General features: G+C 42.6%; 1 protein-coding gene across 1 annotated transcript in view; it reads right to left on the bottom strand.

The window, feature by feature from the left end:
- Positions 1 to 2,227, bottom strand: part of LOC126416507 (uncharacterized) — a 431,842-nt gene extending 429,615 nt beyond the window's left edge. Inside the window, exon 1 of the mRNA XM_050084248.1 lies at positions 2,158 to 2,227. Coding sequence (XP_049940205.1) covers positions 2,158 to 2,185 — 28 coding nt within the window. The 5' untranslated portion in view covers positions 2,186 to 2,227. The remainder of the gene's footprint in view (positions 1 to 2,157) is intronic.
- Between the last annotated feature and the right edge of the window lie 13,009 nt (positions 2,228 to 15,236).

Below are 15,236 nucleotides of genomic sequence, written 5' to 3' on the forward strand. Positions count from 1 at the left end.
GTTTCTGTTTAACATTCCCCGTCCAATAACAGATTCAGGCTTCTATCGGTCACAAATTTTTTCAAGCCAGTCATGCACATGAGAAGCTATTCTGTTCCATGAACTTTCGGGCGAACTGCCGCTTGTCTGCAACTTGCTGCCACGGTATTTGAACGCAGAGTCTTCTCGCCATTTTTGGGAAGATATTTTGCGTGAGAGTAACTATGTATCTTTAACATTTGAAGTTAATGGAAGCCATTTATTTTAAACTTCGTGAAAAAAGCGATTTATATTGTATGGCACATAAGTATGTTGTATGGTAGGAAGTGCTTCCACATGAATAAACATAAAATCCACTGGAGAAAAAAATGAAAGCTACACGTAGTTTGAATTTGTTAGCAAAGTGTTGCTAAATAAATCACGACAATTGCAGGTGTTTCTTATGTGACTCGCAACCATAAAGCCGTTGAAAGGCTATAGGAACATATCATCATGTTTTAAAGAGCGAGATACGTCCTGTAGGTGAAACCGTAAAAATTAGCCTTACAATAATATGTGAATGAATGATTTCAGGGAATATCATTGATAAGCTAAACAGTTCTTCTATAAAATAATTACATAGAATTAGAGGACGTTATTGATTTTTAAATGTTTGTCCTTTTAATGCTTCGTCGTTGGCAACAGTAGTGTGCAAGCTTTACAGTATCCTTTCTTAAAGGAAATGTGTTACAGATTCATATACGAATTGCCTGGTTGTAATTTTTCACTTGGTTCGACTGCTCCACTGGAAGTGATATCACAACACACAGGTTGTTAATAGCTTGCGCACAGTTTCACCCAAGAAAAACATTTCGGATGCAACATGTTTAATTTGTCTGTGACATGGGATTCCGCAGAAAAAAGTGGCGTTTTAAAATATTCGTAACAACTTCAAAATAGCTGGCAATCAAGTATGAGATGACGATAGTTGTAATTGTGAAGATGATATTGTCCGCAATAACGTTTAAGAGTACGCGAAAAATAACGACATACCACAGACAGAAAAACATTTTTAATGTGATTTCCAGGAGGTTTGATATGTTTCTTGTATGACATCAATGGCATATTTTGTGCAGAGGTTTTGTATACATCACCGAGCAGTAGTACACTGTCTAGAGATCCGAAAGAGTCTGACACCGATGACTCGTCACAAATGAAGCATCCTCCCCGCCTCTTCGAACCCTAGCGATAATTGTAACGAGACGTAACCCTTAATGCTGCTAAACGACCACAAGGAATTCCGATTACAAAGGCCGCGAACCACAGTTTGAGAATCTATTAGCGACAAGGCAACTAGTAATCTATTCTACATCTATTTTGCATGTATGAAAGAATTTAACAAAGCTTATCTTATTAATAAGATAATTACTTTTGCACATGTGACTAGTTTTTAAAGGGCGACAGTACGTATCGGTATTGCACTTAAGTGTTATAATTAGAAATCAAAATCCGTTCGTAATTTCTTATAATTATAAATCAAACTCCGCTCGTAATTTCTTGTAAGCACTCAAGCGGCACATTTTAATGTAATACCAACAAACAAATTTTTAAGTTCTTATTAATAGCGTTAACCATTTCCGAATTAATATCAAGCCGTAGTTCTCCGTTGTGCAAAGAACTGGAAACAATTAGCGACTATTGTTCTTTTTTGTAGGTCGTCATTTTTGTTTATTTAATTAATTTATTTTGCTTATTTAGGCTTGCAATTTCAATTTCTGGCGATTTTTTGCAGTTGTCAATGGTGAGCGTCACTTGCAAAGTCTCTCACAAATTAGTTATACATCAAATCAGACTCGCTGTAGTACACACACTTATTTCGGGATGACAAATCTATTAATATAAAACCAAGAAATAGCTAGATGGTCTGTCGTAAACCTATTTTTGTATACCGCTGTCACACAAAAAGGAGATGTTGGCTAATATTTGTAGCTGGTATTGTGTACACTGTCATCTTTCACATGACGACAGCTTTGCAACTTTTATCTACACATGTGTACGACAATCGTGTAGCACAAGGCACAATCCTAGTCGCATTGTAACACCACCATAGCACTGGTACTTCAGCACTGACGACAGTGAAGTCACACGACTGATTCAAATAGAGCGGCGCGCGAAGCTGTCGCAGTTGGCAGCACTTACCCGCTCTCGCACTGCCGCCTGTGGCCATGTCGCTAGGTCGACTGGCGAGCGCGGCAGAGCAACCGCGACCCTGGCGGCGCTGCCGGGAAGTTTCTCATCACGTTACTCATCTGTCGGCTGGCATGACGCAACGAGAGGTGATGGGCTTGGCTCCAAGCATGCGCACGTTTGTCGTATAGTAAACAAGCGTGCCGTCGTTTATTACCCGCCGTGCGTATGACAATATCCAAGTGACGATGGTCATCATGCGTGACATGTTTTGAAACTACACAAAATAAGCTTTAAAATTGTCGAAACTTTTTGTAGTTATTGATCTTTTAATTCTGCTTATCCAATTCACCAGTTCTAAGTACCTTGTACCAAACTATTAATCGATGACTACGACAACTAACATCCAATTGTCTGCAGCGTATATTCCAAATATTGTCTGCTACAACAATTTTCTTTGAAATTGTTCATTCCAGTGCGGAGTCAACTAGAATTGTTACGATAACTTTGTAATACCTATTCATTTCGTAACCTAGTGCAGTGTAAAGAGAAGGAAGAAGAAGAAGAAGAAGAAGAAGAAGAACCATGTGGAGTACGGTTCAGATCTTCTTAAGCTGTCCAGACTTTCGGTTTCCTAAAGAGATTAAGGTGAATGCCACGATGTCAGCTAATATTTCAAATATACACGCATTATTAACGAAAAGTGAAAGATGATGACAGTACATGAGTGAAGTGGAAGGGGAAAAGTTTGACAGATATATACCTCCTGGCTGGAAATGATGAAAGTTCAAAGTATAAAAAAATAGTATGGCTGGTAAATGGTAAGGACAAGCTGCTCAGTTCCAAATTTTGCAAAACCATCATAAATCAAAGACAGGAGTGATGACAAGTAACCTAGGAGACAACGTCATATTGTTTAACAGCAATTATTTAATAATAACATTTGACTAATAGAGGATGTTACGCGACGAAACACTAGTCTGATACTTAAGAAGCATTATAGACACTTTCATCGCATAACAGCTATTAACATCTATATCCATATGATTACTCTGCAATGCACAGTTAAGTGCCTGGCAGAGGAATCATCGAACGACCTACTAGTTAGTTCCCTGTCGATCCATGACAGCGCGCGGGAAGAAGAAACACTTAAATCTTTCGTAAGTGCAAACTGTGCTCTCTCTTTTACTATGACGATCATTTCTCCCTGTGCTCTTCGGTGCCAACAAAATATTTTTCTTTTGGAGAAAGTTGGTGAGTGAAATTTCATGACGCCTCCGTCATTTCCATCCGATGCGGATCCCACACCGCGCAGCAATACACCGAAGGAGGACGCACAAGCATAGTGTGCCAGTCTCTTTAGTAAACCTGTTGCAGTTTCTTTCTAAGAATTCCGCAAAGAAATTGTAATTTTTGCTTCGCTTTCCCTGCAACACTAGCTACATGATTGTTCCAATTTAAGTTGTTCGTAACAGTAATCCGTAATTACTTAGCTCAATTTACAGCCCTTAATTTTGTGTGATTTACCGTATAACCGAAATTTAGCGGATACCTTATAGTCATGTGGATGACTTCCCACTTTCCGTTATTTGGAGTCAATTGCAACTTTTCGCAGATTACAGATATCTTGTCTAAATTATTTTGCAATTGCTTTTGATCATCTGATGACTTTACAAGATGGTAAATGACAGTATCATATGCGAATGTCTACAAACGCTGCTCAGATTGTCTCTAGAATCGTTTGCCTAGATCAGGAACAGCAGAGGGCCTATAACACTTGCTTGGGGAATGCCGGATATCATTTCTGTCTTACTCGATGACTTTCTGTTCAAAATGGCTCTGAGCACTATCGGACTCAACTGCTGTGGTCATAAGTCCCCTAGAACTTAGAACTACTTAAACCTAACTAACCTAAGGACATCACACACATCCATGCTCGAGGCAGGATTCGAACCTGCGACCGTAGCGGTCGTGCGGTTCCAGACTGTAGCGCCTTTAACCGCTCGGCCACTCCGGCCGGCTGACTTTCTGTTAACTGCTACGAACTGTGAACTTTCTGACAGGAAATCACGAATCTAGTCTCACAACTGAGAAGATATTCTGTAGCCATGCAATTTGCTTAGAAGTCACTTCTGAGGAATGGTGTCATAAGTCTTCTGGAAATAAAAAAAAAAATGGAACCATTTTGAGATCCCATGTCGGCAGCACTCATTACTTCGTGAGAATGAAGAACTAGTTGCGTTTCACAAGAATGATATTTTCTGGATCCGCCTTGGCTATTTGTCAAGAAATCGTTTCTTCGAGGTAATTCATATTGTTAAAACACAGTACACGTTCCAAAATCCTAATGCAAGTCGACGTTAGTGATAGGGGTCAATAATTCAGCAGACTGCACCTATTTCCTTTCTCGAGCATTAGTGCGACCTGCGCAAATTTACAGTTTTCAGCTGCAGATCTTTCGACTTACGAGCAGTTGTATGATCTAAGATTGTTAAGTATGGAGCTATTGTACCAGCATAATCTGAAAACAACCTAACTCGTATACAATTTGGATCTGGGGCCTTTATTGTGTGATTCAAGCTGCTTCACTACACCGAGAATATCTACGTCCTCATATTAGGCAGTTATTCTTGATTCGAATTCTGGAATATTTACTTTCTGTTTTTTGGTGAAGGAATTTCGGAAAACTGTGTTTAGTAACTCTGCTTTAGCGACACTTTCATCAGTAACATTGCTTCATATCCTCATTTCATCCACAATGGACGTCTATCGCTAACATCCACATGAAATTTGACCATCACTGGTAGAAAAATTGGTTATATTCTTTGTGACCTGGAAGCAAACAGCTTTCGAATGCCATCTTGAGGAACTTCCCATACCTGAAACACATACTGTTTCTGTTAATGAAGGTAGCTGGCTGGAGTCTGGTGTGAAAGTAAAGGATGTCTGAGCTTCAGGTATACACGAACAAATCCTTGTACGAAAGAATTCGACATTTTGTGTTGTTGGGTAAATACGCAATAGATATAGACTCTCTTCAAGATATGATCCTCACCATTTCATAGAAAGTGGCGAGTTGCATGGCGCACACACACACACACACACACACACACACACACACACACACACACACACACACACACACACACACACCAGTGACTGGGCACCACATCTTGATGTGTTGACGAACAATATAGTTCCACAGATGCCTCCTGACGTCATATTCCAGCAGGATGGTGCCCTATTCCACTATCATGGGGATGTTACCACAATTCTGTGAGACTTTTCATCAGCATTGAATCGGAAGGAAATCGCATTGCCTGGTCCCTTCAGTCTCCTGATCCGACACCACTGATTTCAGTGCCTGGGGTTTTTCAGGGACATTATTAACATACCAAGGGGAGATCCAGCAGATGTGAGACAACGGATCTGCGCCACAGTAAAGGTAGTAACACCTGTCATGCTTATGAACATGTGTCAAGGAGTGGAGTACTAAATGGTTCAAATGGCTCTGAGCTCTATGGGCATTAACATCTGAGGTCATCAGGCCCCTAGAACTTAGAACTACTTAAACCTAACTAACCTAAGGACATCACACACATCCATGCCCGAGGCAGGATTCGAACTTGCGACCATAGCAGTCGTGCGGTTCCGGACTGAAGCGCCTAGAGCCGCTCGGCCACCGCGGCCGGCGGAGTGGTGTACTGTTTCGATACCTATGGAGCTACAAATGGTGCCTACTTTGAACTGTACCAACGTGCATATAAACGTTAGAGGCCATGTGTACAATGTACGACAAATATCATTTTTGTAGGTCATCAGTATTCTGACGTTTGATGCTGCCCAACACGAATTCCTCTCCTGTGCCAAACCTCCATCTCAGAGTAGCACTTGCAACCTACATCCTCAATTATTTACTGGATGTATTCCAATCTGTGTCTTCTTCTACAATTTTTACCTTCTACTGTTCCCTCTAGTACCATGAAAGTTATTCCGTGATGTCTTAACAGATGTCCTTCCAAACTGTCCCTTATCCTTGTCAGTGTTTTCCACATATCCCTTTGCTCTCAGATTTTGTGGAGAACCTCCTCATTCCTTACCTTATCAGTCCACGTAATTTTCAACATTCGTCTGTACAGCACATCTCAAATGTTTCAGCTCTTTTCTGTTCAGGTTTCCCAACTGTCCATGATTCACTACAAAAGTACATTCTCAGAAGTTTCTTCCTCAAATTAAGGCCTGAGTTTGATACTAGTAGACTTCTATTGGCTCGGAATACCCTTTTTGCCAGTGCTCGTCTGCTTTTGATGTCCTGCTTGCTACCACCGCAACTGGTTTTTTAGCTGCCTATATACCAGAATTCCTTAGTTTCATCTACGTCGTGAGCATCAGTCCTGATGTTAGATCTCCCACTGCTCTTATTTTTGCTACTTCTCATTACTTCCGCCTTTCTTCGATTTACTCTCAGTCCATATTCTGTACTCATTAGAGTGTTCATTCCATTCAGAAGATCATGTAATTCTTCTTCGCTTTCAGTGAGGATAGCAATGTCATTAGCGAACAGTATCACTGATATCCTTTCCACCATGAATTTTAATCCCTCTCCTGAACCTTCCTTTTATTTCCATCATTGCTTCTTCGATGTAGGGATTGAACAGTAGGAGCGAGAGACTACATCCCTGTCTGATGCCCTTTTTAATCCGAGCAATTTGTTCTTGGTCGTCCAGTCTTATTAGTTCCACTTGGCTCTTGTACATATTGTGTACTCTTCCTATACTGCACTCATATTTTTCTCAGAATTCCGAACACATTGCACCATTTTACACTGTCGAATGCTTTTTCCAGGTCGATAAATGCTATGAATATGTCTTGATTTTTCTTTAGTATCGTTTCCATTATCAACCGAAACGTCAGAATCGCCTCTCTAGTGCCTTTGCCTTTTCTAAGGCCAAACTGATTGTTATATAACACATCCTCAATTTTCTTTTCCCTTCTTCTGCATATTATTCTTTTCAGCAACTTAGATGAATGAGCTGTTAAGCTCATGTGCGATAATTCTCGCACTTTTGAGCTCTTGCAGTTTTCGGAATTGTGTAGATGATATTTTTCCGAAAGTCAGGTGGTACGGCGCCAGACTCATACATTCTACACATCAACGTGAATAGCGTTTTGTTGGCACCATCCCCATTGATTTTAGAAATTCTGATGGAATGTTATCTATCCCTTCTGCCTTATTTTATCTTAAGTCCTCCAAATCTTTTCTAAATTCTGATTCTAATACTGAATCCCCTATCTGTTCTAAATCGACTCCTATTTCTTCTTCTATCACATCAAACAAATCTTCCCCTCATAGTGGCCTTCAATGTATTCTTTCCACGTATCCGTTCTCTCCTTTGCATTTAACACTGGAATTTCCATTGCACTCTGTAATATTACCACCGCTGCTTTTAATTTCACCGAAGATTGTTTTGACTTTCCTACATGCAGTCAGTCCTTTTGGCAATAATTTCCTTTTCGATTTCTTCACACTTTTCATGCAGCCATTTCTTTTTAGCTTCCCTGCACTTCCTATTTATTTCATATCTCAGCGACTTGTATTTCTGTATTCCCGAATTTCTCTGAACATTTTTGTACTTCCTTCTTTCATCGATCAAATGCAGTATTTTTTTTTTTTGTTACTCATGGATTCTTCGCCATTACCTTTTTTGTACCTATGTTTTTCTTTCCAACTTCTGTGACCGCCCTTTTTAGAGACGCCCATTCCCCTCCAACTGTACTACCCACTGAGCTTTTCCTTATTGCTGTATCTATAGCCTTAGGGAACTTCAAGTGCATACCGTCATTCCTTAGCAGTTCCTTATCCTATTTCTTTGCGAATAAATCTTAAAAGGTACTGAAATATAAACAAATGTTATTGTATACCTCTATCATTGGCATTCCATTGCATTGAAAACATGCCTTAACAATGACAGACCAGGGGACTGGACATTTCTTAAGGAGGTCTTAGGTTTCGATATGACCCTTAAAGTCGAATCTTGCTTTATTCTGTTGGAATATGCCATTTGGTAACTTGACCGTGAAGATTATCACAACAAGGTTCACCATTCCCGCCACATACTGGTGAGCATTCGAACTCAGCTCCAAAATTAGTAACTGATTCCAGTTGTCATATCCAGTAGCTCCACAGACCATGATTCCAGCTGCACCAAGAATCGCACTACCATTTGTTGTTTACGTAATAAGACTGCCACCACTATGGGTCCATGAGTCGCTTTGCAGAGATGGTGTATGGCCCCTCTGGCGAAACAGATCACGGCCACGAGCCGTGTTGTGAATCGAGTTCAGGGCGGGTGACTGTGGGGCGATTGAGGTGACGGGCGTTAGCAGCTGAAGCAGCCCCATGTAATATCAGGCAGAGGATAAACACATGGCGTTGTGGGATGTGTCCCTCGCTGGTGTTGAATGCGCAGATGTGGTTGAGAATTTTGACGTTTTAGTCACGATACAGTAATGTGTGACCTACGAGTAAATGTGTTAAGCATGAGCTCGGAAGACAAATTTGCGATCAGGCGCCGTAAGCTGATGATTGAATTTATTCTGCCCTCGCTTAGCCGAAGTGACTGAACTACTTTAGTTCGCTTGAATCTTTTGTAACTTGCTGTTTAGATGTAATCTGGTTACATGCCACAGTGAATGAATGTTTCGTTGCATGTCATTGAGTGCAACTATTCGGCATCAGCTGTTGTCTAAACTGATTTATGAATATTTTCTCAGTGGCCAGAGGGTACTGATTTGAATTTTTTTTTTTTTTGAGTCATTAGTCTTCTGATTGGTTTGATGCAGCCTGCCACTAATTCCTCTCCTGTGCCAATCTCTCCACCACAGAGTAGCACTTGCAAACTACGTCCTCAATTATTAGCTGGATGTATTCCAGTCTCTGTCTTCCTCTACAATTTTTGCTCTCTACAGCTCTCTCTAGCACCATGGAAATCATTTCCTCGCGTTTTAACATAGTCCTATCACCCTGTCCCTTCTCCTTGTCAGTGCTCTCCACATATTCCTTTCCTCTCCGATTCTGCGAAGAACCTCCTCATTCCTTTCCTCTGAAATTATTACGTGCTGTTATAAACCTTATGGCTTTGGATGATATCTGTGAAATATGTAAGATGTTAGCGATACAAAGAGGCGAACGTGAAGTTGACGTGGTGTCAATATGTTGTGGTGTCTTGTGTCTAACAGTGAACTGTTACATCTAAACCTTTGAGTAATGGCTGATTTTGATGTGAACTATAAGCATGGATGATGATTAATTATTCAGCCACTCCGCGTGTGTAATGGAAATAGGTGGATATTTAATAGTAGCCAGGTTTGAGGAAGAATTGGCTCTCTTAAATGTTTGATTTTTAACATTGTGTTAGTTTAAAAATCTTCTGGTTTTTTAGGATGGTGTTTCAACAGTCGTCAAGTTGCTTTCAGATTCTGAAAATCTTTTTTTAAATTGCTTGTGAGCCTTATTTTACAGTTGGTGTGATTGACCTTATTTCTGCTTCGAGACTTTTGTGGTGTAACTGTAAGTGTTAAAGCTGTTGGTCGCTTGAGTTCAAGTTAATTATCGAGAAAGAGAAGTTCTTTGTTGATATTGTCTAAGGAGCGATCTGTTCAAGTTATTGTGATTTGTTATGTATTTCAAGAATTACTATTTAAATAAACGTACAAATATTTGCAATTTGTAACTCAACTCAGTCGATAGGTCGCAGTCTTCCATCCTACTGCTCAGTATCGTCACAAACAGTTGGAGAGGTGTGGGTGTCGAGAATCGTTTCTTCCTGTCACCTATCACCAGGTCGCAAAGAGATACAGTGTTGGCGAGACGACCTATCGCTGAACACCGCAAAATATCACTCAATGTGTTAGTTGACTCTGGCTGCGCGCTATGCAAGTATGTTCTTTGTGGTATTGTATCAGCCGTAAACGACGCATGCCAATTCGAGATCTCAAATCAGGAGTTACAACAACATTGTGCAGTTGCTGGAAAGTGAGAGTGCAAATGCTGGTGCTAGTGCTGCTAATGGTGGTGTGTTTTAGACGCACGACAAAAAAAATCCTTAGCACACTTACTAAAATTTTGCGAGACGAGTTTGGATAAAAGTAAAAAAATTATAGAACTTTAAATGCAAGTAATAAGTATAATGAAGAAACTACAAATGCAAGTAATAAGTATAAAAACTATCTCTCTCTCTCTCTCTCTCTCTCTCTCTCTCTCTCTCTCTCTCTCTCTCTCACACACACACACACACACACACACACACACACACACACACATACAGATACGGTTGTAGATGGGACTTAAAAGGTCAGGTTTTACATAGGACCCCATGTCCGAAAACGGTTCGTTTCCAGTTTACATGGAAAACAAGGAGTACTCATTCGCGCGCTAGATGTTTCTTACGTAGTTCGCCTGTAACAGTAGGCTACCCACGTTCATGAATAGTACGATGACGCGATGTCACGTGATGTCCTCTGTTTCCACCTGTCTTGTTTTCATGCTTTCTGCCGATGCGTCGGTTGACATTAAGGTGACAACTACTGCAGTAACAGGATGCTGGAGTACACGTTCGCAGAGCACTCCTGTATGTTGTTAATTTACAGTGTAGCTCTTCGTAATCGAATAGAACCTCAGCGATTATACCACGAGCACTTTCTAGGTCGTGTGACTCCATCTCATCTCATGTTTGCCAGAATAGAACAACGACTGCAGGAAAATGGGAAATTCACAAGCGATAGAACAAACAGTGGTGTTCCAGAAGGCGGCGCATTGTCGTACTTGAAGCGGAAGCGCTTCGTCAAGTTGAAGAGAACCTATCGAAGAGTATTCGAGCCATTGCACCTGACTTGCATGTGTCTCATTCGTGTGTCTGGTGTGTTCTGCATTTAGGAGCAATACCATCCATATCACCCTCAGAAGGTACACGCCATGCTCCCGGCGGATTTTATGCCATGTGTCACTTTCTGTACTTGGTTTTTACACCGTTGTATGGATTTTACTTAGTTTAAAAGGCGAATTTTGCTCACCGACGAAGCGCATTTTAAAAGGGAACGTGTTTTGAACGCGTTAAAGAGCTACATTTGGGGTCTAGAAAACCCCGAAAATCACGTGTACACGAAGATTTCAGTAAACCTCCAGCATCAATGACTGGGCAGCTACCTGCCATGGTCGTGTGATTCGGCCGTACATCCTTTCTCCCCATTGAGCAGGTGCCAGGTACTTGATGTTCCTGCAACAAGTGCTGGCGGAGGTTTTGGAGGATGTGCCAGTGGACATTCGGCACGAATTGTGATTCCAGCATGGCGACGCGGCATTACATGTTGTAGTTTGCGTCCGAAAGCATCTGAAAATAGTCTACAGGGACAATTGAACCGGTCGAGGTGTACCACATGCTCGACCCCCCAATAACCCCAGATTTTACCTCTTTGGACTTTTTCGTGTGGGACAACAGAGTCTTGATTATGAGATCCCGTTCATTAGGTGGAAGGTCTCGTCGCACGGATCATGGCTGACATACACCACGCATGCTGGACAGAGTTTATGCGAAGTTGCTGCGCAGATACACTGTATGCACCGAACAACTATTGTACCCGTAATACCACAGTAAATAGGAGTTAAACCTTTACAGCTTCTTTCCTTGTAGGATGAAAACGAACCATTTTCGGCCATGCGTTCCTATGAAAACCTTATCTTCTAAGTCCCCTCTGAAACCTCTAGAAGTGTGTAACATGAATTTTCAAATCACTCGTAACAAGCATATTTCACATAGCAACTCATGTCCGCATCCCCTAGCGTACGGCGCTAGGTGTCGTTGACCAACGTTGCGCGCCGCCAAGAGGGTACACAACATGGCATCCGAGCCGTCATGGTAGCAGCTCTGCAGGGCAACGTTTTTAATGTAGGTTGGCTGGTTGATTTGGGGGAGGGGACCAAACAGCGAGGTTATCGGTCTCATCGGATTAGGGAGGATGGGAAGGAAATTGACCGTGCCCTTTCAAAGAAACCATCCCGGAACTTGCCTGAAGCGGTTTAGGAAATCACCGAAAAACATAAATGAGGATAGCCGAACGCGAGTTTGAACCGTCGTCCTCCCGAATGCGAGTCCAGTTTCCCAACCACTGCCCCACCTCGCTCGGTTTTTCTATTTATTCGTGGCATCAAGGTAAATGAGAAGTAGGGGTGAAGTTTTATAATCTTTATTTGAAAACAGTTACACAAAGTGCTCGAAATTACGCTCTCCTGGTTGAATGCGTGCCGTGCGACGACGCTGGAGTGACTGTCTTTCAGACACTCCTGACAAAGTGGAAACTGCGTTAGGGGGCTGCCATAATGAGCGCTGTCAGCTTTTCATCAGTCCCAGTGGATCTTTCGTAGACAACAGATTTCAGGTGGCCCCTGAAGAAAAAATCAGTGACCGTCCAGTCTGGGGAACGTGCAATCCATGCCACCAGCACAACGCGCACAATCCAATTCTCACCAAAGGGTTCATCCAAATACATTCACACTCCATTTGCGGTGTGCGTAGGTGCACCATCGTGTTGGTACCACATCCACTGTCGCACGTTGAGTGTAACATGTTCCAACAACTCTGGCAGAGTTTCTCGTAAAAAGGTTATGTATCTATTTGCGTTCAGTCGTCGGGGAACATGTATGGACCGACCAGACTATCGGCTAACAAGGCGGCCCAAATGATGACAGCGAAGCGATCTTGGTGACCACGAACAAAGGCGGTATGCAGATTTTCCCTTGTTCACACGTGTTGACTGTGGCTGTTGAACATATCCTTTCGTGGAAAGCATTCCTTACCCATAAAAAGTACACGGTTCGGTAAGTGCGGTTTAATGGCACACCTTTGCAAAAACCTCTGGCAGAATTCTGTTCGACGTGGAAAATCCTATGAGTTAAGGTCGTCAACCTTCTGAAGGCAGTACGAGTGCAAATCATCTTCATGCCACACACCCCAAATTGTGGAATGCCTTACACCTATTTCCCGTGGATCACGCCGCAAACTTGTTGAGGGTGTGTTTCCCGGTAGTGTCAACGGAAAACATGCCCCAAGTGAACCTCTCTCTTTTAGGGACCTATGGGTGGCAGTAAACGTGCGTGGGTCCGGCTCTGGACAATTCGGAAACCGCCGAAACGACAAACATTGGACAGCGTGACATTTCCATCCGCTGCCCTTTAAGCACAGAGCATGTCTGCCCTTTCCTCCCAGGAATAGCGCTCCACTTCTTGTCACCTCCACACAGTAACGAACACAAGTGTATCCCCGTATGATGACGAAATGACGTAGGGCGAACCAGACTCCGCATTGCGCACAGGTGTTACCCTCTATGCAATACCTGTCAAGCAGGCATTTGCACAGCCAAAAGCAACGCGTTCACATCCTAGTAAGAAGAGGAAAACTTTTAGTGATGTCTCGTCTGGTATATCCATAACTATGTCGACTATATCGTTTGCAAATGAAGGTCATAAAGCGTCAACCCGACGTCTCATTTACCTCAATGTCACAAATGTATTAAATCGTTCCCCTGAAGACCAGCTATCATGACGGCTCGGATGGCAGTTTGTGTGCCCACCCTCTCGGCGGCGCGCGATACTGTTCAACGACGCCTAGCGCCGTACGCTTAGGGCTGCGGATATGAGTTGCCATGTGAAATACTCTTGCTACGGCCCACTCTGCCAGCCCTCTCATTTTCTACTTCACTGCAGATACATTTGTTTATATTATTGTTCGTTTTAAGAGTGGTCAGGCGTATTTCCACTGGAGTTTCAGCGGATATATGCAACTTCGTTTTCTCAGTGCCGAAGAAAATACTATTCTCATCATGTCTTTGATGCGAAGTGCAGTGCCGACAGGAAGCACCAGTTTGTTACCCGTTGTAAATAAAAAGGTTTTTAAAGCGTAATTTTACTGGAATGGTCCCAAATTAGTCTAGATCGTGATTCTTTTAATCGATCTGTATCAACAGGGTCAAGAAAACATGAGGAATAGCCACAGTACTCAAACAGCTAATGAGCAGCGCTGCTGCGTGGCGATAACAGTCAACGCGAGCCACGGCTCCACACGATTCGCTGCTAGAATACTGATTATTCTTCCTGTTTTACAGTCGCTGTTAATGCATATCGAAAGAAAAAATATCACATTAAACTAACCGGGGATGGTTCTATCGAATGAGAATGTAAACTTCCTCTTTAAATATCATTGCGCCGGCCACTGTGACCGAGCATTTATAGGCACTTCAGTCCGGAACCGCGCTGCTGCTACGGTCGCAGGTTCGAATCCTGCCTCGGGCATGGATGTGTGTTGTCCTTAGGTTAGTTAGGTTTAATTAGTTCTAAGTTCTAGGCGACTGATGACCTGAGAAGTTAAGTCGCATAGTGCTCAGAGCCATTGGAACCATTTGTTGTGTCATACGCCTGTACGCGAGATTTCCACATTCCTAAACATCCCTAGGTCCATTGTTTCCGCTGCGATAGTGAAGTCGAAGCGTGAAGGGACACGTACAGCACAAAAGCGTAAAGGCCGATCTCGACTCTTGACTGACAGAGACCGCTGCCGGTTGAAGAGGGTCGTAATGTGTAATAGACAGACATCTATCCAGACCATCACACAGGAATTTCAAACTGCATCAGCATCCACTGCAAGTACTATGACAGTTTGGCGGGAGGTGTGAAAACTTGGATTTCATGGTCGAGCGGCAGCTCATTAGCCACACATCACGCCGGTAAATGCTAGACGTTGCCTCCCATTGTGTAAGGAGCGTAAACATTGGACAATTGAACAGTGGAAAAACGTCGTGTGGAGTGACGAATGACGGTACACAATGTGGCGATCCGATGGCGGAGTGTATGTATGGCGAATGCCCGGTGAACGTCATCTGCCAGCGTGTGTAGTGCCAACAGTAAAATTCGAAGGCGGTGGTTTTGTGGTGTGGTCGTGTTTTTCATGGAGGGGCTGCCCCCTTTGTTGCTTTGCGTGGCACTATCACAGCACAGGCCTACGTTGATGTTTTAAGCACCTTATTGCTTCCCACTGTTGAAG

This window comes from Schistocerca serialis, chromosome 8 (genome assembly GCF_023864345.2).
Source record: "Schistocerca serialis cubense isolate TAMUIC-IGC-003099 chromosome 8, iqSchSeri2.2, whole genome shotgun sequence".
Lineage (NCBI taxonomy): Eukaryota > Metazoa > Arthropoda > Insecta > Orthoptera > Acrididae > Schistocerca > Schistocerca serialis.